Here is a 27,705-nt window from a genome sequence, read left to right on the forward strand (position 1 = left end):
CGTATATGTAGTGCTTTAGATCACTGACTTCTGGAGCCAGAAGCTGTGGGTTGAATTCCTTCCTCTGCCATTTCTTGGCTGTTTGATCTTGGGTCAGTGCCTTCACTTCAATTTACCCATTTGCCTGTCTGTTAAATATTAATAGTATCAACTTCATAGGGTCCTTGAAAGGAATCACTAAATAAATTTTCAGAATAGGATGTGGCATATACAAGAAATAAATTAATGCTAAAACACTAAAAAGACAGAGGGAAAAATAATACTTTGCTCTCATTCCAAACACAAATCCAGGTTTTTGTTTTTTTTTTTAATTAATTTTTTTGGCGGTGCCACCAGGCTTGTGTGATCTTAGCTCCCCGACTAGGGACTGAACCCTGGGCCACCACAGTGAAAGCACCTAGTCCTAATTCCCCAGGAGGTTGAGATTACCTATGGAAAACTCGAAGCTTAAAGAAGTGAGGCAGTTGGCCCAAGAGTGTGTAGCAGTTGACTCCTAACCACACTCTAGCACCGGATCCCACTATGTTCTGTGGTGAGTGGGTACCAGGCAGGGTAGACTCTGCCCTTAAGCATGAAGCAGGCAGGGAGACCATCTGTAGCCTTGTCAACCTAAAGGGAGTCACATGACTTTCTACCAGGGCTGGCCTGGCCTGCCCACCAACACTCTGAATGGTCCTCACCTGCACAGCTCCCATTCCCAATCGGTCAAATCTCTATTCCCAACATTCAACACAACCGTGGTCCTTAGAGCCCCCAGGGTCACTGTACTACCTACTCTTTATGCCTCGCCTCTCTTTCCAACAAGGACATCGGGTTCTTTACATTGCTTTATTGTTCGTGGGGCAAAGATAAGGCAGGAAGAAATGTGTCATAAAGGTATAAACTGGGAGACTTGAGAAGACAGCAAGCTGGACCATCTTTACGAATCCTCCCTTTCCATGAACAAGAACATGCAGGCAGGAGGCGGGGCAAAGCCAGACCCCTGCGCCAAGACCTGGGACGACAGGCCTCTCAGAGCTTGGAGAAGGTGATGGTCTTCAGAGCCTTCTTCTCTATTGCGGCCTGGACAGACTTCATGACGTCTTTTGTTTGTAGCATGCTCATGTTCCAGGATTTCTGGATAATGATGGCAGCCGGTAATAGAAAGGATACAGGAAGATTTTCATTGGACCAATGAAAAAATGGGAGGGAGATAGCAGCGAGCCAATCAGAGGACAAGGCCTGTAAAGGGCCGCTGGGCCCTGATTGGTCACTCGGGGAATCAGAGATGGGTGTGATTGGTTGGATGGAGAGTCTCACCATATAGTTGAGGCTCTCCGTCACCGAATGGTCGCGGGAGTAGATCAGGTTGATTTTTGTGCTCTGCACCGCCACGGGGCTCTTGCTGGAAATCTCAGCTGCCAAGGTGAAAGCCGCATCAAGCATGGTCTCCTTGTCTGGGAAGAGCCGGCTGAGGATGAAAGAAATTGGAAATCAGGCAATCTGAGAGGCGCTCTCCTCTCCCTCCCATGGATGAAGAAGTGACCAATCACAGTAGAAAGTGGAAGACAACGCTGGTGAAATGGACCAATCGGAGCAGGGCAATAGACTCCACCCAGAGAGAGGAGGCCACTTGGAATCCGTGAGTTAAGGTGCATGGGAATCCAAGGAGCCCCACCCAAGCCTGGCTGCCCCTGAATTCTTATCCAGCACAGGCCTCAGCCCCTACCTGACCAGTCCACTCTCCAGGGCCTCATCAGCCATCATCTTGCGGGCAGTGTAGGCCAGCTCGTTGACCAGGCTGCAAGAGGGCAGGACATGCGAGAGGATGGCATCCTGTTTAGGAGATGCTCTGCTGTCCCCTTGCCCAGGCTCCCCTTACCCACCTCTGGTTCCCGATGACTTTGGGCAGTCGCTGCAGGGTTCCCACATCTGCCGCCAAACCTATGTCCACCTCCTGGGGGAAGCGACAGTGTTAGTGCTTGGTTTCTGCCCAGTATTGTCCCCACTGCAGCCTCAGTGGCAGCGAAACTCCGTATTTACCTGAGTCCCACCACACTCACCTCAGAGACGCCCCTCCAAAACACCCCTTTTCATTCCCATCCAGACTTTTGCCCATATAGGTTCCTTCGCTCTAGAATATAGCCCACCTTCCAACTCCCCTGTCCTCCCAACTCTGAAGTCAGCTGCATCTATCTCCAGGAAAAGCCTTGCCCTGAACCCCTCCATCCATGAGCTCCATCCTGCCTCCCACCCCCTTCCAGCGCTGACTCCAGCAAAGACCCCACCCTCTTCCCCTCCCCCACACACTGACTCACTCTTGACCTCACACTGACTCCGTGACCTCCCCTTGATGTCCCCTGTGGCCAAGTTTTACTTTTTAAGATTCAATTCTAACTTTTCCATGAAGCCATCGAGGCTCACTCCCACCCCCTTTAGCTTGCTCCGTCCCTGCTCTGACCCGGCTCTGCCACTCATTTCTCAGCCCTCAGTAGGACCCAAGGGAGCAGAAGCTTGGGAGAATGGCTCACCTTCACTTGGAAGAAAGAATCCTGGGTACTGTATCGGATGTCACAGGCAGTGATGAGATCCACTCCTGGGAAGTAGAGGCCAAAGACACTGAACAACCACAGGACTGACCCACCCCCACTCCCAGACCATGGGCTTGCGCCTTGGGGCAAAGTCTAACTAGCAACAGATCTGGGGTGGGTGGATTCAGACTCAACCTCCACCAATGCAGCCTCCATGGATGGCAGCGATCACCGGCTTAGGGCACTGGAAGGGGACAGAAGGGGCAGGGTCAAGGCTGGTCCGGGAGCAGCAGGTTGGGGGGACACCCTGCTAGACTCCCAGAGTCACCTTCTCGATGACGCTGAAGGTCTCTTGGTATCTGGTGATGAGGCTATGAAGGTGCCAGCTGATGCGGGCTGTGTCGTCACCTGCGGGCTGAAGGAGGTCTGAAGCCATGTCCATGAGGTCGATACCTGGTGGGGAGATGTGGGGAGGCTCACCTAGCCTCCCAGGCCCTACCCATTGCCCCAACTAGAGGTCATAGGCCAGGCAAACCACCACAGTGGAGAAAGCAACTCACACAGGTCTTCTGGAGGGGTCGCATTTGGGGTGTGAAGGCAATACAAGTTAACACATATTGAGTCTCTGCTCACTTTAGCCTCACAATGATCCTCTGAGGTAGGTCCTATTACTATCTCCATTTTATCGGGGGAGAAACTGAGGTACAGGGAGCTTAAGTCGCTTGCCCAAGGTCACCCTGGCTTGTGAGCAGTGGAACTGAGATTTCAAACCCAGAGCCATGCAGCTGGCTCTGGGTGGTAAAGAATCTGCCTGCAATGCAGGAGACTGGGTTTGATCCCTGGGTTGGGAAGATCCCGTGGAGGAGGAAATGGCAACCCACTCCAGTATTCTTGCTGGAAAATCCCATGGACAGAGGGGCTGGCTCCTCTGTGGACTGGGCTACAGTCCATGGGATCTCAAAGAGTCGGACATGACTTGAGCAACTAACACTAATTTTGTCAAAGGTAGTAATGGTTCCTGAGATGGGGAGGTCAGAAATGGAGCAATCTTTGTCACTCCAACCTTAAGACAATCCCAAGTCTGACCTTTTCCTCCACTGACCTGCTCCCACATTCTGTTCCCCACACGCAGCCTCAGGGCCCTTGTGATCATCTCAGGGCCCTCTCTTCTTCCCATCCACCCATCTCTCTCATATAGAATAAAATGCGAGGTCTTATACCAGGACCTTACCAACTCTGCACAAGCCCCATTTCTAACCTACACGCAGGCCTCCACCAGCTGTTACAACAATGCCGACACATTCCCTTCCTGGGGCCTTCATGCCTATTTCTCCCTCTGCCTAGAGCAGCCTTTCCCCAGCAATGGTCTCAAGACTGACTCCATCACACTGTTCAAGCCACAGGGTAAAGTCCACCTCCTCAGGGAGGCCCCCCCCTCCCCACCGTGGCTCAATAGCAGCCTGTCACCCTTCATCTCCTTTCTCTGCCATGCCTCCCACACTGCCCTCTTGTTATCACATAATTGTGTGCCTGTCTCCCTCTCTAGGATGTGAGATCCACGAGCAGAGGTCAGCTACCCACACACACATACACATGCACGGGCACGTGTGTGCGCGCAAGGAGTTTGGCTTTTTGCCTCCCACTCTATCCCCGTGCCTAACACAGCTTAGTACACAGCAGGTGCTCAATAAGTGAACAACACAGATAACAACCTCTGCCGCCAGGGGGCTGCTCTTCTATGGGGGAAACAAACAAATGAGAAAATTCATTTTGTCCAGGGGAGAAAAGTACTAAAAAAATTAAAGGAGGGAAATGGAATGGAGTGTGAGTGTGAGTGTGAGTGTGTGTGTGTGCGCACGTGCACATGCACACGCCATGTGCAGTGAGGGCTGCTGCAGTATTAACTCGGGTGGTCAGGGACCCTGTCACTGAAATGATGACATATGAGTAAAGATCTGAAGGACCAGAGGGAGGGAACTGTACAGATACCTGGGATAAGAGAGTTCTCAATGTTAGGGACAGCCAGTGCAGAGGCCCTGTGGTAGGAGGGCCCCTGGTGTCTGCGCGAGGACCATGGAGGAGGCCAGCGCAGTGGAGCAGAGTGAGCAAGGAGAGCAGGAAGAGCCAAGGTCAGGGAGGTAACAGAGGCAGATTCTGTGGGGCCTTGTGGGCCAAAAGGAGGCCTTGGCTTTGACTCTTGAGTGAGATGGAGCTACAGGATGGTTCTGAGCAGAATTAACCTCTCCCTGAGGTTAATCATTCTCATCCTTTTGCTTGTTTGTACAGCGCAATTTGACAAAGCTGGAAAAATCAGTCCCACATTCGGCCACACCCCTGGCCCTCTATAGCTTTGTGGCCTCTGCAGCTTGTTTAAATGAGTGAGGACAGAGGAGTGCTGACTCAGGGTAGAGCTGAATTTGTGCAAGTTAAATATGAGTAGGATATAACCCCATTATCCTTCAAATAAAAATAAAGTAGGGCTTCCCCAGTGGCTCAGTGGTAAAGAATCCGTCTGCCAATGCAGGTGACACAGGTTCGATCCCTGGGCCAGGGAGACCCCCCATGCTGTGGAGTGACTAAGCCAGGGCACCCCAACTCCTGAACCTGCACTCCAGAACTCAGGAGCTGCGACTACGGAAGCCCTTGCACCCTAGAGCCCCTGCTCCGCAACGAGAAGCCATCGCGATGAGAGGCCCTCATGCAACAGCTAGAGAGTGGCCCCTGCTCGCCACAACTAGAGAAAAGCCCTTGCAGCAATGAAAACCCAGAACAGCCAAAAATAAATAAATACAATAAAATTATTTTTTAAAAAGAAAAAAGAACTCCGTGTGACCTCAGCCAGTTCACTCCATCCTCTGGGTCTCTGCTCTGAAAATTGAGGCTAAAACCCTCCCGAGAGCTCATGGGGCTGCAAGGATTCAAGAGACAGAGCTCATGGCGCTTTGAGCAGTGCCTGGCATGTAATGGCATCACAATAGTTCCTATTATTATACACTCCATCTCTGCCAAGGCCAGAACCGCCTGCATCAGTCTGCAGGCATCTGCTGGCTTCTATACCAGGTCTGAGAAGCTTGTATGACTCAGTGGGAACCACGCTTACTCCCAGAACAAGCTCACCTCGGCAACTTGCGACACCTCCTCCCATTGGCTTTGCTGGTTTATCTGCCCTACTTGGATATTCAGACATGGGTGGTTGTCTGCAACCCCTTGGAATAAAGGGCCCCAGATTATGGCACGAGGTCTTTCCCCTCCAGAGCCAGAACTTGTTTTTGAGGAGTCTCCCATCTCGCTCCCTGGGAACCTCTAAATGTTTCAGATCTCATTCACCATCACAATTAAGTTATTCATCATCATCAAGAATAACAGGTACACCAATAAAAGTTTCACACGAGTTAACATTTGGTGCCTGTTAACTCGTTTAATCCTTGATGCAACCTGATGAGGGGGGTGATGAGTTGCTAAGTTGTGTCCAACTCTTTGCCACCCCATGGACTGTAGCCTGCCAGGCTCCTCTGTCTATGGGATTTCTCAGGCAAGAATACTGGAGTGGGTTGCCATGTCCTTCTCCAGGGGATCTTCCCGACACAGGAATCGAACCTGTGTCTCCTGCCTGGCAGGTGGATTCTTTACCACTGCACCCATGGGTGCTCATAGCATCTCCATTGTTTTCAGATCAGAAGCTCACAGAGAGGTGAAGGTGTGTGGAGGTGGCAGGTGGCTGGTTACTGGGTCAGGAATACTCTGAATCAGCTTGCCATACACCTGGGCCATAGTCACTCAGTGGTGAAGGGCAAGGATTCTGCAGCCAGGCAGCCCACATTCAAAAATCCCAACAGTGAGGACTGGGTACATTTCTTCCTCTCTGTGGGTCTCAGTTTCCTCCTCTATCAAATGGGGATGATGACTGAGCTTGTCTCATAGGGCTGTGGTGAGAATTAATTAACATGTGTAAAGTGCTTAGAGACACTCCACAAATGTAAATAAGTCTGGACTGTTTTTTTTTTTAATTAGCAGTTTCATTCAATCTTTAAAACTGCTAATTAAACTGAATGTCTTCTTTCTGGCCTTTAGGGACGAAATGGGCACAATCAACTAAAAGCTGAAAGATGAGGACCTCTGGCCTGGCACAGCTAGAGATGAACCCTCATCCTGTCCTATTTCAAGGCTGGTGTCACCCAGGAAGGGAGCTGACACTGGAGTGATGTCGCTGAATGTTGAATGGATGAACAAAGAAATGAAGGAGAACAGAAAAAGGAAACAAGGGACAGGCGAAAATGTTACAGAGAAATAGAAAGAACAGAGGGCACAGAAGGAAAGAGAGGAAACACAAAGAAGTACATTGTTTAATGTCCAGTCTTCCCCACTGAATGAGGGGCAGGGCCTGGGGCTATCTCAGTCGCCGCCGGGTCCCCAGCACTGGGCTGGGCCCTGTGCAGAAGTCAGTGTATGTGACCCTTCACTTCTGGCATGGAGCCTCCCACAGATGCCAACTATGTGCCCTACGTGAACAAGGTCCAATTACCTGAGGGCACCAAGCAGATTCTTCTAGAAGGAACCAGCCAAGTGAGTTACCTGTTTTTTTTTTTAATTTAACCTGAGTACAGGGTGAAGTTGTGCCTGAAGAATCACAGGACAGAGCCCAGGGGGACCTCAACTGATGGAAAATGAGGGGGGAGGGAAATTCCAGAAAGCAGACAGTCAGAGAGGGGAGCCCCAGATTCTGTGTATGAGCTCTGCCCAAATCTCTATAACAAGAGATCCCATGAACCAGACCTACAGCCCAGCAAAGAGATTTAAAAACTGACATCAACTTAGCTGCTAAAACAGGAAATCCAGCACTCTGGAATTATGTAATAGGATCTAGAATTTCCACATCATTTTCTCCCATAGTCCAACATCCAGGATACATGCAATCCAACCTTACTCCAAAAACAAAGAAACAGGAAAATGAGACCCTTTTTTTTTTTTTTTTCAAGAGAAAAGGTAATAAACAGAGATTGACCCCCAAGGCGGCCCCGATGTTGGGATCAGGAGACAGGATTTTAAAAACAGCCATTGTAACCATGCTGAATGACACAAAGAAAAATATGATTGCGACGAATAAAAAGATATGAAACTTCAGCAGAAGAATGGAAACTATAAAAAAAAAAGTGGAAACTACGATATAGGCATATCTCATGTTACTGCGCTCTGCAATATTGGTTTTTTTACACCTTGAAATTAAAAAAAAAAAAATCACTAGATGGGTTTAACAGCAGAAGAGAGATGACAAAGGAGACGATGAACCTGACCGATGGAAATTATCCAACCTGAAGAATAGACTTGTGGGACAATCAAAAGACCCAACAGACAGAAAATCAGTTCATGTAGGTTCAAAATTAATTGCACAAAAGCATGTATTTAAGAAAAAAAGGTTTTGGCCACTTCATGTGCAGCTGGCAGGATCTTAGTTCGCCAACCAGGGACTGAACCTGGGCCCCTGCAGTGAAAGCACCAAATCCTAACACTGGACTGATAGGGAAATCCCCAGAAAGCATGTAATTATCACAACACATTTTATTGACACACACTAAAAAGACTGAGAGGTCAAGGGCCTTGATCAAGGCCATAGATTCAGCGTGAAAACCCAGACTTTAGAGCCCGTGATCCTGTCTTTTGTTGGACTAATTTCTACATTTGAAAATGATTTAAGCAGACCTTCCCCAAGTAAGAGCTTCCCTGGTGGCTCAGACGGTAAAGCGTCTGTCTACAATGTGGGAGACCTGGCTTTGATCCCTGGGTCGGGAAGATTCCCTGGAGAAGGAAATGGCAACCCACTCCAGTATTCTTGCCTAGAAAATCCCATGGACAGAGGAGCCTGGTCTCCATGGGGTTGCAAAGAGTCGGACACGACTGAGTGACTTCACTTTCTTTCACTTTCCCCAAGTAAAAGGTGGCGCTAGTGGTAAAGAACCTGCCTGCCAATGCAGGAGACATATGAGACATGGGTTCAATCCCTGGGTCAGGAAGATCCCCTGGAGAAAGGCACAGCCACTCACTCCAGTATTCTTTCCTGGAGAATCCCCATGGACAGAGGAGCCTGGTGGGCTACAGTCCATGGGTTGCAAAGAGTCGGACAACTGAAGCGACTTAGCATGCATACAAAGCAGAATTTAGAAGCTGCTTAAAACCCTAATTATGAAGCATTATTCTATTCCCAGGAGCAGGGGAGACTGGCAGGGGTGGGTGTGGAGAGCAGCTGGTACCTGAAGTGAACATTTTTCCTGCACCAGAGATCACCACCACACGACAGTCAGAGTCTTCTGCAATCTTGTTGAAGCATACCACCATCTCTCTGCGGAGGGGGAAAGGAGGAAGGGCTGTGTCGGGGTGGGAATCCCCTGCCCTCAGGCCCTCCCCTGCCCAGTCCCTCAGCCCCTGCCTCCTCGTGCAGGCAGGCCTCCAGGATCTGCAGGCCAGACCTCCAGAAGGCCTTGTTCATGGCATTTCTCTTCTCAGGCCGGTTTAGTTGCACATGCAGAACATGTTTCTGGGCAGCTGTCACCCGAAGGGACTCATAGCTGTGGCCTGGGGCTTCCTCTGGGGATGCTTTGGAGGCTTCCTCTTGTGCAGAGGCACTCATTGGGCGAAGGCTGAGACCCAGGTTGGTGGAGGCTGTCAGTCCTGGGGAGACAGAGGTAAGAAGTGCTTTTGATGACCCTGAATATGGGGCACAACACCTTCAAGAGCAGAGGGTACACATCTCAGTTGACACTAGGTTGGGGGACACACGCCTATGAGAGGCCTTGGTTTAGGGGATATAGACTTTAAGATGGGCTTCCCTAGTGGCTCACTCGGTAAAGAATCTGCCTGCAATGCAGGAGGACCGGGTTCCACCGCCTTGATTAGGAAGATCCCCTGGAAAAGAAAATGGCAACCCACTCCTGTTTTCTTGCCTGGGAAATCCCATGGACAGAGGAGCCTGGAAGGCTACAGTCCATGGTGTCACAAGAGCCAGATGCCATGGAGTGATTAAAGCACCACCACCGCCACCAGAGTTTAAGATTCAGGTGCATTTATCAGTGGCCTCAGTCTGAGGATCACTTCAGACGCACAATTGTGGTGCACGCTAAGTTGCTTCAGTCGTGTCTGACTCTTTGCAACCCCTCTGGGCCATAGCCCGTTAGGCTCCTCTGTCCATGGGATTCTCCAGGCAAGAATAATGGAGTGGGTTGCTGTGCCCTTCTTCAGGGGATCTTCCCGACCCGGGAATGGAACCCGTGTCTTTTAGTCTCCTGCATTGGCAGGCAGGTTCTTAACCACTAGCGCCACCCAGAAAGCCCTGTGATCGTGGTACTCACTCCAGACTGAGTACACTGAGCTTGTCAGCGGCCCAACTGGAAGCCAGAAGCCCTCTGGATGGGGGCACATAGACCCGAGTTTAATAAGGGGTTCGAACCCTGGGCTGGACAGGCCTCTCCGTCCAACTGTCGCGATGACAGGACGACAGCTCAACGGACCCCTCAAAGATCAAGAGGTGACTTACGCCGGGTAAGCAAGTCGCGGAATCGCCGAAAAGCCGCAAACGCTGCCGCCATCGCTACTGACTGGTGGAGTAACGCGACGGGAGCAAGCTAATGGGGGCGGGGACAAGAGGCCGCCATGTTTGGTGAGGGCATCGAAGCCGCAGGCTGACGGCGGAGACGGTTCCCCTTTCCGCCATCTTTATCAAGGGCAACCGGAAACAGTCTTCTAAATCCGCCGGCCATTAGAGTGATTTGACGTGAAACTTTTAATCCACTAGGAACCTGGCCTAAGAAAATAGTTCACACTGCTTTTGAACATTCTGTACAAAGTTCATCACAGCTGTTTCATAAAGGAGAAACTGGAGACAACTGAATGTCCACGGGCATAATGGCGAAATAACTGCCGACCTCCCAAGTTTGCAATCATGCCTTTGTACCATAGCCAGGAGAAATATCAATAACCTCAGATATGCAGATAACACCACCCTTATGGCAGAAAGTGAAGAGGAACTAAAAAGCTTCTTGATGAAAGTGAAACAGAGTGAAAAAATTGGCTTTAAGCTTAACGTTCAGAAAACTAAGATCATGGCATCTGGTCCCATCACTTCATGGCAAATAGATGGGAAAACTGGAAACAGTGTCAGACTTTATTTTCTGGGGCTCCAAAATCACTGCAGATGGTGACTGCAGCCATGAAATTAAAAGACGCTTACTCCTTGGAAGGAAAGTTATGACCAACCTAGATATGTATTCAAAAGCAGAGACATTACTTTGCCAACATAGGTCCGTCTAGTCAAGGCTATGGTTTTTCCAGTGATCATGTATGGATGTGAGAGTTGGACTGTGAAGAAGGCCAAGCACCAAAGAATTAATGCTTTTGAACTGTGGTGTTGGAGAAGACTCTTGAGAGTCCCTTGGACTGGAAGGAGGTCCAACCAGTCCATCCTAAAGGAGATCAGTCCTGGGTGTTCATTGGAAGGACTGGTGCTGAAGCTGAAGCTCCAATACTTTGGCCACCTCAGGTGAAGAGCTGACTCATTGGAAAAGACCCTGATGCTGGGAGGGATTGGGGGCAGGAGAAGGGGACAACAGAGGATGAGATGGCTGGATGGCATCACTGACTTGATGGACGTGAGTCTGAGTGAACTCCGGGAGTTGGTGATGGACAGGGAGGCCTGGCGTGCTGCAATTCATGGGGTCGCAAAGAGTTGGACACTACTGAGTGACTGAACTAAAAAGGAAAAAATAGTTCCCACCAGTTATCCACATAAGGGAATGTGAATACAGACGGCCCAACGTTAAACTCTGTGTAATCTGAGTTGCCCCACCACACCCAAAGAACCCAGTTCTCCTGCACTGCAGGAGTTCCTAACTGACTGAGCCACCAGGGAAGCCCATCTTCACGTCTATCTCCCTAAACCAAGGCCCCTCGTAGGCTGCTGGGGGCGGGGGTCTTACTGTTACATCTACCTCCTCACTTGCTCCGGGTCTATTTTACATTTGTATGCAGAAAAAACTGGCTGGGGAGAAGTCACTAGTTCAAGATCTCTGAGCTTCAGGAGTGCTAGAGGGGATTTATATGTACAGTAAGTACACGTTGAAACTTCTTTCAAAAGTAAAAATGACTTTGGAAAAAGCTAGTTAACCCTAGAGTATTAAAAAAACAAAGCCAAACTGGGGCTTCCCTGGGTGTCCAGTGGTAAAGAATCCGCCCTGCTATGCAAGGGACAGGTTGGATCAGTGGTCAGGTTAGATTCCACACGCTATGGAGCAACCAAGCCCCTGGGCCACTATTTCTGAGCCAGCACTCTAAAGCCTTTTTTTTTTTTTTAAGTGCTATTGAAGTGCTTAAGTATGCTCTTGTAGGAGGTGAACAGGTGTCCCTGACACATGGGATTGGAATGAATCTTTTGCTGTCTTTCTCCTCTTTTGGCTGCACCCTTGACTTGCTAGCTAAGTCCCATTTTGCCTTCTTCACGTGTCAGATGGTAAAGCTCTTTTGGAAGACAGAGAACTGTTTGGTTATCTGGAACTACTAAGCAGGTACCAAGATTTGAGAGAAATTTAAAGAGGTAGTACACTTAGTTAGGTTGGTATAAAGACAGTTGTGAAACAATTGAAGGCCGAAGGGGGTTGACAGGACGAGATGATTGGATGGCATCACTGACTCAATGGACGTGAGTTTGAGTAAACTTATGCACAGGCTACCTAGGAAATATAACGTGGGATGAAAGCTGAGTGCCCCTCGGAGTCAGGGTAGGTAAATTTACTTTTTACCCAAGTAGCTTAAAACCTAGTAGATTTTGTAAGTTATGGCTGCCAAGTGACTGTAGTTTCTTTGTTTAGAGGTTCTCAAGTTTCAACCCTGATGAAGCAGTTTATCTGATGTCACTTGACTTCAGTAGATACTGTTTAAAAACTCTACAGGAAATCCCCAAAGTGGTGATACACATCCAAGTGGGGGATACACGTACACGAGGCACTGGACTTTGTTCCCACTCACTGCTATCAGGGAATATCAACAGTAATTGAACATACCCTTTAATCCAGCAATTCCACTGCTAGGAATTTACTTCTAGATCAGTATCAGAGAAGTTGCTTAAGAAGTTTGTGTAAAGATACACATCACAGTACTGTTTGCAAAACCAAATAATCGGAAATTACCTTCAGGACCAAGTAAACTATGACACATCCACACATTAGGAGTAAAGATAAGAAGGTTGCCCCGCATGTGATAGGAGATCACTGTACAGTACAATGCATTTTGTTACAAGACACACAAATTGGAAAACTTCCCTTGTAGACAAAAAAAAAGACTCAGAATTCCCAGCATGATCCCCAAGCCACAGCTCTGGCCCACACTGCTCCTCGGAGCTGGGTCCGTCCCTCTGGAGGCTGCAGCTGTTCCTAGCCATCCTGCCTGCCTTCAGAAGACTGAGTGGGAGGAAGCAGACACACCCCAGAATCCCAGAAAGTGACCTTTATTTTCCAAACAATTTTATTGAAATGTGCCAAGAGTACATGGGCAGCACAAATGTATGAACAGGAAAAAAAAAAAAAAATCACATGTACAATAATTTTTAAAAAGTGAAGGTTAATCTTGGGAGATATCAGTTCCCCTTCCCCTCCCCCTTTAGACTTTCAGCCAGTCCATTATGGTTAAAGCCTCTACTAAACTAGCATTTAAAAAAAGGAATACAGGAACATTTGCAGAAAAGAAAAAAGAAACAAAACAGCATAAAAGAAAGAAATGTTTTCCTGCTCAGATGGGACTCTTCTTAGGCACCTAATTAGGAGGCGTGCTGAGCGGTGGAGAAACACAACTTCAGAGTGTACGGGTATGGCCCATCTGTAAGAGAGAGAGCCACATGACTGGGCCCCTTTCTGGAGCCTCCCCACTCCCCACGTTTCCCTGGTTTTGCCCACATCTTTTTCTGCAATTCGGGGGTCTAACTCATCCTTGCCAGTTCTGAGATTCAAAAACAAGCCAAATCCACAAGGCATTCCTCCTTCTGTTCCTTAACTGCAAGGAGGAGCCCATTCCCAGCTCTTTAGCTGGTGCATGAGGATAGGCCTGACCAGGAACTGGGTAGGTGAATTTTACCTGCTGGCTAGTACACCCCCGCTTTTCCTGGGTATTATGTGAGCCAGCCTCTGACGCACACAGAATGCCAGCTCCCTGGAGAACAAGCCTAAGCAACTCCCAAGCTGGCAGAGTGGGTGGCTGCAAGCGGCTAGGCTGGCCCTCCCATGTGGAACAGCAGGCTGCTCTCCTGGCGACCAGGTCCCACCTGCCTGTGTCAGCGACAAGGAGGAAATCTCTGGGGCCCTGTCTTGACGGTAGGAAGGACGGCTCTGGCCGGAAGCCAGCCAACCCACTAGGCCACAAGGGGGATGACTGCAGGACACACAGATACTTACTTGGGTTTTTCATCTGGTAATGGTTCAGGAAACCCAGAGTCTCCAGGGCATCACTCTTGGATTCCCACTCCAGCAGTCCAGAGGAGCTGCGTTCACCTGATGGGAAAATGAAGGTTTTAGGCTGATCTGAGTAGGAGCCAGGGAGCTGCCTGTGTACAACCAGGGAACGGTGGAGGTAGGTGGGGCATTTCACTCACTTTTGCCTGAGAATACTTTCACAGAAGATGGCCGCTTCACTCCCAACTCATCGCAGATCTGCAACAGAGAGAAAACAGACTCAGGAACACAGGAAGTGCCACACGGTGGAGTGCAAGCCCACAACCAAATACCTGCATTTTTCTGGACAAGGAGTTGCTAAGCTTTTCTCACACTCTAAGGTATCCCTATGATTCCCCTCCCCAAAGACTGAAGTATTAACACTCTATTATGTTGTCAAACACTGGAAAACTGCTTTTTAAATTTCCCATCTTCAGCTGTAATTTGGGTGTGTTGCAGGTACTAGGTAAATGTTTGCTGAACTGAATAGCAACACCTCAGACCAGAGTAAGGCCCAAAGTCCAAATCAGCAGTCAGACTCCCACCCTTCCCTGAAACTACCTGGTTCCCGAGGGCACTGTAATGAGACCCTCCCTTCTCATGTCATCTAGACCCCAGAGGGCCTGACAGCGAGGATGTTTTAAGACTGGGCTCCAATCACCAACCTACCATCTAGACAAGGAAGAATCCCTCGAAGCAGATGAGCAGCCCCTCTACCTTGCCGAAGATGCAGAGAGCACAGCAGACTCCACTGCTGCTAGGTGCCGTTCTGAGCCTTTCTTGGTCCCTGACACGTGCCCAGCACCCTACCCAGAGCCCCAAAGAGTGCGAGCTCAATAGAGATTTGTTAAAAAATTAAAAAAGAAAACGGATGGCCTCCTCAGATGGCTGTGCTGAGGGATCAACTCTGCAGCACCCACCTCAAAGAAGTTCTCTTCAGTCACCTCCAGAGGGGCATTGAAGAAGTGCAGCACGTTGCTAGGGTGCTGGATGCGGTTCTTGGCTGCCTGCTCTGGAGTGGAGAACCGGTTGTTCCTTGATTCACTGAAGTCTTTGTAACTGCAGGACCCGTCTTCTAGCCCATATGACTGACCGGGCATGATAGCTGGTTGCTTGGAGACACTGACAGACAGAAGCGGAGCCCCGTCAGACCTCAAGCTGTCCCCCACCTGCTACTGTGGCTTTCCCATCTGACAGCACTGTGTGCCTCGCAGGGCCCTGCTCCACAGCGAAGAGAGGCTAACAGACACTTCCAGCACACCCAATGCCAGCCTGGCTAAGCACCTGGCTGCTCTGTGCGCCTCTGACCCCTGTCCAGAGTGGGCTCCATTGCCCTTCCCCTCTCAGTCCCTCTCCACACCTCCCAAGCCCAGAGACTGGGTATCTACCAGACATTCAGCTTCTGCCCAAACATGAAGTTGTTGTTGAGGTGAGTGATGGCCCGGTCCACAGCATAGCCATCCGCCATCTCCACCATGGCAGCCCCCGGCTTGCTTTTCATGAATTTCACCTTGAGAAGAGCAGTCAGAGTCAGCACTACTGGCCAGGTACCAGAGACCCCTCTCCTGACCCTTCCTAGTTAGTTAAAAGCAAGTCAACTCCTGCTCTGGATCTAGGCTTCTACCTCACTTGTTAAGACAGGTGGACAGAGACACTGGCCTGGTCCACAGCAAGTCAAGTCAAGTCAAGTCAAGTCACTCAGTCGTGTCCGACTCTTTGTGACCCCATGGACTGCAGCCCACCAGGCTCCTCAGTCCATGGGATTCTCCAGGCAAGAATACTGGCGTGGGTTGCCATTTCCTTCTCCAGGGGATCTTCCCAACCCAGGGATCGAACCCGGGTCTCCTGCATTGGAGGCAGACGCTTTAACCTCTGAGCCACCAGGGAAGCAAGTGCTGAGCCCAAGTTGGGCAGCAGAGACTCACTCGGCACTATTTCCCTAATGGCAAGACCCAACCCATGAATGGGTCATTTAATGAAGCACAACAGAAAAGCGGCCACAGGGGGTAAAAAGCACCTACTCCCATCAACACAGAATATGTACAAATACTGGGTTGTGGTTGTTATACAAACACTGAAAACAGTAGTATCAGCTAGAAGTCCTGCTTCCACATAAAGGCATGTGAACCTGGACAAGTTATCTGCTACCCCCGATGCTTTCAATTCCCCTGCTTGTCTCATTAAGGATTCTTATAATGAATTTAAGCAACTCACAGCACCTTTAACAGCATCCTGATACAGCAAGAATATTTGACATGTGCTAGCACTGGAGAAGGAAATGGCAACCCACTCCAGTGTTCTTGCCTGGAGAATCCCAGGGACAGTGGAGCCTGATGGGCTGCCGTCTATGGGGTCGCACAGAGTCAGACACGACTGAAGCAACTTGGCAGCAGTAGCAGCAGCAGCAGCTGCTGATATTAACAACAGGCTAGGTCAGGGGCTGCAAAGCAAAAGGCTTTCAGGACCCAGATGGGTTTGACAGCAGAAACAACCTAGTCTGAGGTCGGCAGTCACCAGGCAGCCCCAGTCACCTGTTACCCCTGGTAAGGCAGAGGGCTCCGTGTTGCTGTTACCACCTGAAGTGTTCCAGAGAAAATCCTATTACCCTCCCTGGACCTGCTTGCTTCTAAAGAGGCTCCTGCCCACTCTTTGCTCACTGAGGGGTCAGAGGATCAGAGCCTCCCTTGGGCCTGTCAGGTCTATTAGGAAAGCAGCGGTCCTAGCAGAAGCTCACCTTCTCCACATTGCCATACAAGCAGAAGACATTGAAGACACGGTCACAGTTCATCTTAGATTGATCCAAGCCATAGACCATGAGCACAGGGCTGTCGGCGTGGGGGCCATACTCGGGTGGTGGGGGAGGGGGTGGGGGGTGCCCATACTGGGGGCCGTAGCGACTTGGGCCCCGGCGGTGACCCCCCACTGGTGGGCCCATCCTTCTCCCTTCGTAGTGAGGTGGGGGGGGCCCGTAGCCCTCATCATGGTAATGGCTGTGGTACCCACCGTGGGGCCCTCCTGGGGGGTGGGAAGGAAAGAGAGGGAGGACGGGTGAGAATTTGCGTGTCGGGCGGCGGGCAGGGGCACATGAGCCACGGGAGTCCACGGAGGGGAACCCCCTGCCCTCACCATATTCTGCGGGGTGATCTCCCAGTAGAGGGGGCTGCCTCTGGCGTTTGTTAGGGTTGCTGCCAGGGTCACCTGTAGACAGAGAGAACAATCAGAGGCTGACTCTGAAATGGGCATCTCCCTCCCTCCTGACTGCAGGGCATAGTCTCAATGTCCCTTGGCTCCTGAGGGCCTGGGCACCAGCCTTCCCTTCCTCAAAAGGGTTACTGGGACGTCCTTCCCAGGGCCAGATCCAGGGTGGGCATGAAGCCCGGGTCTCAAGGCTGGAGCCCACTGTCCCTCCCCCACCCCTGCCCACTGCAAGCAGGTTGCTTTCCTTTCTCAGTGAAGGATGAAGCCAGATTCTGGACTTCTCACTTCCCAGAGCTCTGACAGGAGGTCAGCTCTTGGGCGCTCTGGGGAACTTGCAGCCACTACGGAAGTTGACTGGGGGCCAGGAACAGCTTTCTAAAATAACTCCCCAAAATGGCAAAGGAGTTAAGAGCCATAAAGTAACTCAGGGAGGAGCAGAAAGGTAAAATCGGGCCCTTGAAGCCCCAAGGTTCTACAAGCGCTAGGGCCGCTCTCTAGAGATGATTTTCTCAAATCTGGTCCCAGCCACCCTCCCCCCTCGTCATGTTCACCCCAAGGAGAGGGACTGTAGGAAAGGACAAAACAGGGCATCATCAGAACCAATTCAAATGAGCATCATGTACAGGCATCAACAGTCTCAAGACAATGGCGCAGATCCACCCTGCCCCACCCCCAGCTACAGTTCATAATCGCTACCTTAACTTAGCACTTCAAATGGCAGACACGGTGCTAAGCGCTTTACAGACAGACGACATTGTTTCTTAAATTCCTCACAACAACCCTATGAGGTAGGTACTAATGTTTTTGCCCCATTTCACAGATAAGGATAATGAGCACTTAGTTTTTAACTGAGCAGTTAAGACACTGTGGCCCAAGGTCACAAAGCAAGTTAGTGACTGAGCCGGGATTTGAACCCAGGCCTGGCTGACTCCAAAAACCCAGGGCTTGGGGCCACTGCCCTTTCCTGCCACCCGGCCTGGGTTTTGTTTTCCAACAGTCATTACAAAGATGGGAAAGGGCTACTTACAGCAGAAGTACAGAGTACAATATCCATTTGTCACAAAAAACAAATCTGTATTTTCTCTTACCATTGGACGCTTCAACAGTGAGTTAGCACAGTTCTGAAAGATGGCGTCCCACCAAACATACACTGCGACCCTGCATCACATGGTTTTACAGTCATAAATACAAGTTACGGTACACATCCGCTACAATTTTTTTTTTTTTTAAGAATTGTTTTAAAAGTCAATGTCTCGATTAAGTCAAAAATGGCTCACAGATGTTCTGTCCTCAGAAGATACCAGAAAAGTGGAAAATAAAGGTGTATGCAGTGGGTAGTGTCCCTCCGTGTTGTCACTCCTCACAGTGTGCTGCAGTGCGGTGCTGCTGGCTGTGTAGCTCCGTGTGCGTGTCTCCTGGTTGTAAGGTGTGCCAGTGGCCCCACTACGCCCGCACTTTTGGCCTTGGGAGCGCGCCTGGTTACCCGCCAGCAGGTAACTGTGTACCTCTGAGCTGTTTGGTTTTAGGTCTGTTTTGACTTTTTGATTTTTTTTTTTGCTGTTGTTGTGGTTTTTTTTTTTTTTTTGGTTTCTGATCTCCAGCTGGTGCAGATTATGTTGGCAGCCGATGACTGCAGAAAAAAAAAATATCAAAACACAAAAGAAAAAAAAAGAAGGCCCTCCCCAAACCAAAGGACTTAAAAAACAAACAAACAAAAAAACAAACCCACATGGCGAGGAATGGAGAGGATCCTATTGTCTTGGAGGCCCATGGAATCTACTTCAGTCTATGAATCGTTCTCCGAAAAGAGCGCCGCTGGCTGGCTGGGAGAGCTCTGTTCTCTGTGTTTCCTACTTCTGTGTACATTTTCGGGTTCAAGTTTGCTTGGATTTTGACTTTTTTTTAATGTTTAGTAAAAAACCAGTGTCTGCTGCCATGGTGCGTCTCTTTCTTTGTCTCTGTCTGCCTCTGTCTCTGTGCTTGTAGCTGTTCCTTGGAGCGCGGTGTGGTGGTGTTCTTGATGTAGTGAGCTCAAGTCTGCGGCTGTTTCTGGGGACGTGGTGGAGGCTGCGTGTTCTGTTCTCTCCAGGAAGAGCTAGTGGTTTCTACCCTGTGTGTTGGTGAGCAATGTGCAGAGGCAGAGCCGCTGAAGTCTGGTTCCCGAGGGGGTGGCGAAGCACCGCCCTCACTCCAGGTCACCTCATCAGCTCTCGTTTTTTTTTTGACCCCGGGCCTGGGGGCGGCCAAAGCTGAGAGGCATCAAAACCAATGCCCAGCCAGCCCCTGCCACTAGCCCCTGCCGGTCTGCACATCTTCTACTTATGTTCCTTGGAGAAGAAATGGTTGGTTGCCGTGTTCCTGTTAGCAGTCATGTAATGCCATTGCCCGCTCTGGTACATTCACTTGGTCACCAATTTGCCTCTGATCTCTGGAGGGGGCAGCCTGCCCCACAGCGCCCATTGTGAGGGTCCTGGGGAAGAGTCTAGCCCACCCGGCCCACGGCTTCCCAGCAGCAAGGGCAAGCAGGACAGGCCTGCCTAGGAACAGGCGCCTCTGGCTTCCCAGGGCCAGTGAGATGTCAGCGACCAGCCACCTCCCTCAGCCCATGGCCTAGTCCAATCAGACCAAAACAGAAACAGACGGGTGGTTTGGCTGAGGGGGTGCTGCTGTTTTTCAAAGGCAATGCTCCACCTCTCCCTCCTATCCAAGGCAAACCATTCTTGAGAGATTCTAGGAAGAGGGTTGTCCACTTGGGGCCCCTGCAGAGATGTTGCGTCCCCTTACAAGTGAGGCAAGGCGTGTCTGCCCCACTCCAATCCGGGGCGTCTGAACTCCACAAGGTCAATTTGCTCAAAGGCTCTGCTGCAAAGGCCTGGGAGCCCTCATCGCCTCCCCCGTCTCGCTCCCCACAAGCAGACCCTGTCAATAGTGGACAGCAAGAGGGCCACTCCTAGCCCAGTGAGAATGGAGTCAGTGACCCTAAGCAGGCTCCAAGAAGGTGAGCAGTGGAACCTGCCTGGGAGCCGCCACTGGTTTGCAAGCCATTGCCAGGGCCTCTGCTGTTCCCCACCCCACCCAGGCCTCTGCCTTGACCCTGCATCCTCAGCTGCGTCAAAGGGCCGCAAGCAGCAGCTAGGACCTAGAGGCCCCTTCTTTACCCTCTTCCACAGGAGTGCATTCTCCAAGAGCTGATCCTTAAGGCCCTCCCATGTCCACAGGGAGCCCAATGGCATTACATAACCCTGAGCCCAGGTCTATGAAGTGAGCTAGTCAAGTGAAGGCACGGCGGGTGTGTTTAGAAAAAAGCGGCCATCAGGATTACCTTGTCCACTGAGATTGGGGTTTGTGTAGTCCCAAGTATCCTGATCATTCTTGAACACGTTTAAGCGTGTAGGCTGCAGGGACAAAACAAAGCTTGAGATCAGCCAGGCCCTAGGCTCACCTGAGAAGCGGACAAGGGGCAGCCATTTCCCAGACCTACCTTTGCATATTCTATCTTCAGAGTGCAACAGCCTGAGTAGATGTCAGCCCCGTTGAGTGAGGCCTTAGCTCGCTGGGCACTCTGTACAGAGTCAAACGTGAATCAAGTTAAGGCAAAGTCCCATCCCAAGAGCTTTTCGTAAAGAGCTCAAGTTGGGCCAAAGAAGAATGACGGCAGGGCAGCACCCAAAGACAGCTCCAACTGGGCTCTGAGGTGAGCTCACTGCCCATAGCCACTCCTATGGAGACTACGGTAGAGTGCTGCGCTGAAACACAGACACCAGCTAGAGTTCTATGACTTGTACTCCCCCTGCAACCCAGATATTAGCATTAGCCTTCTCTGTCACCATCAAAGGTCAAACCACCTTCTTTAGCCCAATCCTCCCCTCATGCTACATGTCTTGACTAAGCCTGAACATCTGAAATGTCAACGAGATTATGTTCCTGTCCTGAAAAACCCATCAGTGAGCTCCCTGTGCACCCTGATCCAAGCTTCACCCCACTGCCTGGGCCACCCTAACTTCTTCCGATGTCTTAGGGAACCCGCTGTTGGCTACTCCTCAGTTGTCAGGTTGTTTGCTTTCTCCAACACTAAGCACCTGCCCACTTGCAGACCTCTGCAGAGCTGGTGTCCTCAGTGGCGCATCTATCAGTTTCCATCTCCACATGAAAACAGGAGGTCACTTCCTCAGAGACCTTCCCAGAACCTCTGTAAATTCCTTCCCCTTATAGCTCATAGCATGCTCTTCCTTCCCTTCACGCTTTAAACTCTGCACTGCACTTTCACACTACACAATTAACCCTTAAACATGGGTGTGTTTTACAGATACCGATCTCTGTGCAGTTGAAAACCAACATATTTAACCAACTACAGATAACCTCCTACTGAAGTACGCACTTAGTAAGTGAAATGCACCTTAAGAGGATCCACAGAGTTCAAGCCTGTGCTGTTCAAGGGTCATCTGTTTACATGTGATTGTTTATTAACTAACCCTTCCAGGAGACCATGGGCTCTATGAAGGCATCTGGCACAAGGCAGGTTTTCAGGAGACACATGCTGCTTGAAAATACGGACTGCTGTGGGCTCCCATCTCAAGGAACACCCATTTCCCAGCAAAGGATATTCCACCATGGCCTGGACGCCATTCTTCCGGAAAATCACAATTCTCTGGACAGGACCACAAGGATTACAGATAGTATAAAGAACATCCTGTAAAAAGCAAAGATGGGCAAGATGAAAAGGCACCAGCCAATTAGTCTGACTCAGGGGAGAGGGAACAGGGAGAAATGGCAGGAGAGAGACTCTACAGAAGATGATCACCAAATACCCGCTGGCACGCACCGTGGTAATGGAATAGATGGGGTTTAGGATGGTAAAGAGAAGCACACTGTTGACGCTCCGGGAGTCATCTGAGTCCCCGGGACGGGAGATTTTCTGGCTGGTAGAGTAATTGACAAAAGCTGGGTGGCCCGCAATGTAGATCTGGTTGTCGGCTGCGTAGTTCACGGCGTTGCAAGCCCCCAACACATCTTCAAACTCCACCAATGCTTGTCTCTTTTTAGGCATCACCACCACATAGCTGGCAGAGAGAACACAGGTTGCAATCGTCATAGGGGGATGGAGACGATGAGAGTCAGAGGACAGCCTCAACCTTCTCTGAGCTGATTGCCCCCTGGCCTCTCGAGTGCTCTGCACCGTCATGGCATCCTGACCCGTACCTTACACCCCTCGCCGTAAACGGCATGACAAGCAAAAGGTGTCTGCAGCTTTGGCATTACAGTCTTTGGCACAGAACTTGCTGTAACTTATCCAAAGTACAACGGCTAACCCCAGGAGTAGTGAAGCCTCAGAACCTAGCTAAAGGAACCTGGACTGAAATTGAAATAGTCAGGTTACTTGCAACCAGAAACCCGGTGACACATAGGACACCAAGGAGTTAACTCATTGGAATACTCAAGCCCAACCCCTGGGCTCTGACTGCGTACCTGATGGGTCCAAACTCCTGCAAGGCCTCCACAAGGTCAGCTTCCACCACACCGTCAATCAGGCCCCTGATGTGAACAACTGGGGAGGCAGGGGTTTTATGCGGGTCATCGTAGTTCTCCTGAGAAAGGAAGCAAAACCAAGACTTTACTTTCTGCTGTACAAGATGGTGGCCTACTGCCTTCTGCACTGTTGGGGACTCAGATGGATAAAACATTTGCGTGTCACCCAGGAAGGACATACATGGCAGACAATAAGGAACAGCAATTCAACCAATCATCCCAAAAGGATTCTGGGTCAGCAGAGCAGAAGGCCTAAGTGGATGGGCACTTGACTAATGGCTCTCACTGTAACTTCTGAAGAAGACAAAATGGAAGATGAAGCAAATCTCAAGCCCGATCTTACTAATTCATTCTTCCCAGAACCAGTCTCTTCCAACTGACCAAAGAAATGTGGGAAGAGTGGCTTGGAAAGGGGACTCAATTTTCTGCTGCAGCCTGAACCAGGACATTCCCTTTCCATTCACCCCAGCTTCTTTGCCCATCCTCTATTGGAGGAACATGCCATCACCACACAGCCTAACACTGCTGTTCCCCACCAGTCATCCCCAGGTCCAGCAGGTGCCTCAGATGCTGTGGCATCCTGGCCAGTCCTGACTGCCTCTAGTCTTTACTCTCCCACCAAAATCTGTATTGAAAACTACTACCTAGACCAAACTAAAGAAAAAGAGGGTGAAGAAAGTCTTAAAAAAAAAAAAAACCCACATATCACTAAAAACCAGGACACTTCCCTTCCCAGGGGAAGTATTTCTCCACCCACTGACAAAAGTCTCTGAGAATCAAGAGGAAAGTTAAGCTTCTCCACCTCTCCTGGGCTCTGGGCCCAGCCTCCCGTCTGAGAACCACTAGGCAGAAGCCCATGTAATGGGGGCAGAATTGGATTCTATTTCAGGAATGAACCACACAAACCACAGGCACCACACCCGCCTGAGGTTACCAGCTCAGCGATTTGGAGTTCCACAGCCCTCATCAGTTCTAACCCCAGCTGCTCCCTAGTTTAGCTACAAGATCAAATGTGTAATAGTAATAACATTCTTCATCTCACAGAAGAGTGTTAGGTATTAAAATACCTTTATTATGCATGCAATGAAGCTTCTCGCACGGTTTAAATGCCTGTAAATCACAGCTACAGAGCGCCACTAAACCCTGGAAAACCCTGCAAATGGCTGAACCGGACAGGATTTCATGGACTTCCAGGGAAGAAAAAATGGGCTCCAAGCCAGAAGTAACAATTGGTTGTCTTTTCGACGTAGGACACTGAAGAGGCTGAATCCCTTCCAAAGCGCCCACCCCTCAGGGAACATTTTCGTTCACCAAACCTACCGCACCCATTTAACCCCAGAAACTGTAAGCAAACTTGTGATGACTCCAAAGCATGGTTCAACTTCCAAATATCTAAAAAAGACCTTTCACAACTTTCTTCTTCCGGTTTTCAATGTCGACAAAACGAGGCATACTTTGATCTGGGTAAATACCCTCAAGTAAATAAATTTCTGTATTGAGACAAAACATGACGCTACAAAACCTAAACAGCGTTCAGGCATAATACCCAACTCAGGCGCGGAAAAGGCCACCACCCACTAGTTCCCGCTCAAGCAGTCCCCCCCACCCCCACCCCCCCCATCCCCCGCACAACCGCCCACGAGGCCCGGACAGGAGAAGTGCGCCTGCGCATAGGGCCAGAGAAGAGAATGATAAAGAAAAAAAAAACGGCCCGGCCGCGTGCCCGGCCTCCACATGCCAGCCCGCGACGCCTGCGCACTGCACCACCTGCAGCGCGAGCAGCTTCCTCCGCCCCCCTACACCCCGCTCTGTAGAGCGCGCACGCGCAAGCGCTTGTCCTCGCGCAAACCCCGCCGTTTGCCCAACGCCCGCCCCTCCCCCACCCCTTCTACAGGGCGATAGCCTGGGCGCGTGCGCACAGCCCCCCAACAAATAAATGCCCTCAAAGTGAGAAAATTTCCCTCCCTGCCCGGCGATCTCCGGCGTCCAGGACCCTGGCCTCACCCCGCCGCCACCGCCCGCCGCCCCGGCTCCTCCGCCGCCGCCGCCGCCGCCTCCATGCTGGTCGCCGGCGTTGTCAGTCTTGAGCCGTTTGGGGGCCCGGCCGCCCTCACTGCCGCCGCCATAGTAACGGCCACCGCCGCCTCCGCCGCCCGCCGCCGCCATCTTCACCATCGCTCCGGACCGCCTCCGCTGCTCGTCCGGCTGCTGCCTCTGCTCCAGCCGCCGACGCCGCTTCTCCGCCCGGGGCAGCAGCCTCCGCGACATGGCGGCGCAGAACCCGCCTCCCCCCGCCTCTCATTGGGGGAGGGACACGCCCGTCACCCGCCGCCCCCACCCGATAGGGGGAGCCACTGGTCCCGCCGCGGGGGGAGGGGAAGCCTCCATACGCCTTGCGCGCCTACTGGATAAAGCGCACGCCCTTCTGCAGGAGTGCCCGCCCTCGTTTGTCTGGGACACTCCTTATAGGCGAGAGCTCTCTGCCAGTCATTTCTCTGGCCCCGCCGCCTTAAAATAAACTCTAACTTGATTGGTTGGATTTCTGGCACGGCATGGCTTCCTTAGGAGTACCTGATAGGAGCTGCACACCCTCACTGTCAAAAGCCCCGCCTCCTTCCCACTTTCATTGGTTTTTCTCGGTAATCCATCTAGCCAAAAGCCCCCTTAGACTTTCAGGCACGGTTACTACCTCCCCGTGCCTCTCCACAAGGAGACAAGACGGCCCCTCCCTTTGCCTCTCTCCAATGGCTACTACAGACGCCGATCTCCTGCTAGACGCCCGATTAGTCAATTGAGAGTGGAAAGAGTCCTCTTACTAGATGTTAGGCCCACTGGTGACCCCTGATTGGGTGAAAAAGGGGAATCCACTTTGGCGCAGTCTACGAAAGGATCGGGGCCGAGGACGCATGCGCGAATCACGTTCGGTCGCCTCCAGAGGCGGGGCGACCCTCCAGAGGAGGGAAGGCCTGGAGCACCAAGAGTGTGTGTTGACTCCTGTGAGCAGCATCGGCAGGGTAGACTCTTAGAAGGGCAATTGCCAGTGCAGCTCTGTACCGATCCCTATCTCCTATTCCTCTCCATTGCTAACCTTAACAATTTTAGAGGGAAAAACATTTTTAAACTCAGTTTGACCCTTTCCCTCACTAAAACCATTTGCTGCTGCCGTCTATCTTACGACTCTGTCCAATTCGCCCGCGTCCTTTCACCACGTCACCTCTAAATTCAACCACAAATAACTCCTTTTAGTTTGCAGAAAGGGAAGAATCTTTCTCGCACCTCTCGATCTATGCCCGAGCAGGCTCTTCGAACTAGAACACTTTCATCCACTATCCCTCCTGCCAGAATTAGGGATTAAAATTCTAAAATTTTTCTTGTTCGTGCTCTGTTCACTCTGAAAAGCATTCTTGGCCCTACCATCCCAGACCCTCGGTTTCCCTCATGATAACCCCTGATCGCTCAGGCCAACGGTTTTCACTCAACAGTCCTTACTATTCTGGGTTGTCAGTTTGGTGAATGCCCTTTTTCGTAGCATGAAAGTGCTTGTGTGATCTGTGTGTTGGTCTTAGAGAAGCTGCCCCCGACCTCGCCCGCCACCAAGCGCCAGGCACAGCACCCTGCACAGTGCTAGCTAGCTACTCGGCAAAGGCGAGCAGTTATGGTGTTCTAAGTGTTCGACGGGCCTCATTTCCTCTGGGACGGGTAGGGCTACCCACGCAGGGAACACCCACCCAGTCTCTAGGGTCCAACGACGGCCAACGCCTGGAGCGCGGGGGGCGGGGTCCGGGGTTGACCCTAGGATCTGGCCCAAAGAACTCTATAACCTTACGGGGCTGTCTGCTGTCGGCTGGGGGGCGGGAGGGGTGGGGGGGTGGGGGGTCCGGGGGTGGAGCCGGGGTGGGGGTAAGGGAAGGAGAATGGAAGAGGCTAAAGATGCTACGGAACCTTTCCACTCGGGGGAAAGGGGCTTCCTGAAATAGGGTGTCCTCTTGGAAACTAAGTTTGAAATGGGATCAGTGGCACTAAGAGAGTGAGATCGGCTTGGTAGCTCTGTGAGTTTGGGGAGATGAAAGTTGGGGTAGGCTGATCTGGATCTAAATCAGCTCTCAGTCACCCCGGAAAGATCCAAACGGGCCGGCCAAAAGGAGACGGGGGACGGCGCAGCGCCTCCAACACGTGATCCGTGCGACGGAATTAAGGCGGGGCGGGTCGGACTGAAGGGCGGGGTCGCCGAGGTCCGACGTCAGAGGAATGCGGTGGGGGGAGGGGGAGAGAAGGGGCCCCTCCCCTCCCCGCCCCCGCGCCTGGCCCGGACGCCCCTCGCGCCGGCGCGCGCCGACGGGATGCGGCGGAACCGTCCCCCTCGCGACACGTTCCAGGCCGCTCGCCCCCTCGAGCGCGTCCACGGCGGGCGACCGAACGGCCGCGTTATCTGCACCCCCGAGCTCCCAACCTCCGCCCCTCCCCCACCCGTTGCACGCGGACCCTGGCCGCGGGCCCGGGGCGGCGCCTCCGTGGGATGCCCCCGCACCCCTCCCTGACCCCTAGCCCCCAGCCCCTACCAGTTCGGCGGCGAGCCTGGCCGGCCGTCCGAGATCGAAAAGAGAGCAGACACTGGGAAGTTTTGGGGGAGGGAGGGGCGGGCCTTAAAGGGACCACGACCTTTTTCCAGCCGGGGGAAAAAAAAACGTGGGGGGGTTGTTGCGGGGGGAGACCGAGAGTTGCCCTGCAACTGAATGGAGGAAACAACGCAAAGAGAGGATGGGAAGACTCCTCGTCCCTTTTCCCCAAACAACCCCAACCTCTCAACACCCGCCCCACATCCCTCACAGAAAGTGGCACAGTTGTTTCGGAATCAATGCCTCTTTGCTCCTGGTCAGCCAAGTGTTGTGTTGGTTGAGGTGAATGTTGGAGTGCTCATTATACAGACGGGGAAATGAGCTCAGGGGACGCTAGCAACTAACCCAGGATCCCACCGCTTGTAAGTGGCAGATATAGAAGAATTTGCCGCA

At 51.4% G+C, this 27,705-nt stretch overlaps 2 protein-coding genes and 1 non-coding gene across 4 annotated transcripts; all 3 read right to left on the reverse strand.

Annotated features, from left to right (window-relative positions):
• On the reverse strand, positions 815–10,165 carry ECH1 (enoyl-CoA hydratase 1). The gene is made up of 10 exons (XM_005692378.3): positions 10,036–10,165; positions 8,972–9,173; positions 8,756–8,844; positions 2,839–2,963; positions 2,706–2,754; positions 2,511–2,575; positions 1,866–1,936; positions 1,709–1,780; positions 1,300–1,450; positions 815–1,116 (listed from the first exon to the last, which is right to left on the reverse strand). Exons 1-10 carry the CDS (start codon positions 10,085–10,087, stop codon positions 1,012–1,014), a joined length of 981 nt encoding a protein of 326 aa, XP_005692435.1. The 5' UTR covers positions 10,088–10,165; the 3' UTR covers positions 815–1,011.
• Positions 12,981–27,328, reverse strand: HNRNPL (heterogeneous nuclear ribonucleoprotein L). Of its 2 annotated transcripts, none has more exons than XM_018062365.1 (13): positions 27,256–27,328; positions 22,637–22,755; positions 21,993–22,230; positions 21,775–21,860; positions 20,652–20,748; positions 20,493–20,565; positions 17,099–17,170; positions 16,707–16,987; positions 15,361–15,482; positions 14,893–15,094; positions 14,134–14,191; positions 13,937–14,032; positions 12,981–13,364 (listed from the first exon to the last, which is right to left on the reverse strand). In XM_018062365.1, the coding sequence occupies exons 3-13, from the start codon at positions 22,215–22,217 to the stop codon at positions 13,306–13,308; spliced, it is 1,371 nt and encodes a 456-aa protein (XP_017917854.1). In that variant the 5' UTR covers positions 22,218–22,230; positions 22,637–22,755; positions 27,256–27,328; the 3' UTR covers positions 12,981–13,305. The 2 variants fall into 2 exon arrangements, with proteins under 2 accessions (XP_017917854.1, XP_017917853.1); XM_018062364.1 differs by lacking the exon at positions 27,256–27,328 and adding an exon at positions 24,701–25,004.
• Positions 15,788–15,859, reverse strand: TRNAW-CCA. The gene has a single exon. It is a non-coding gene; the product is annotated as a tRNA-Trp (tRNA).

Source organism: Capra hircus, chromosome 18, assembly GCF_001704415.2.
Source record: "Capra hircus breed San Clemente chromosome 18, ASM170441v1, whole genome shotgun sequence".
NCBI classification, from domain to species: domain Eukaryota; kingdom Metazoa; phylum Chordata; class Mammalia; order Artiodactyla; family Bovidae; genus Capra; species Capra hircus.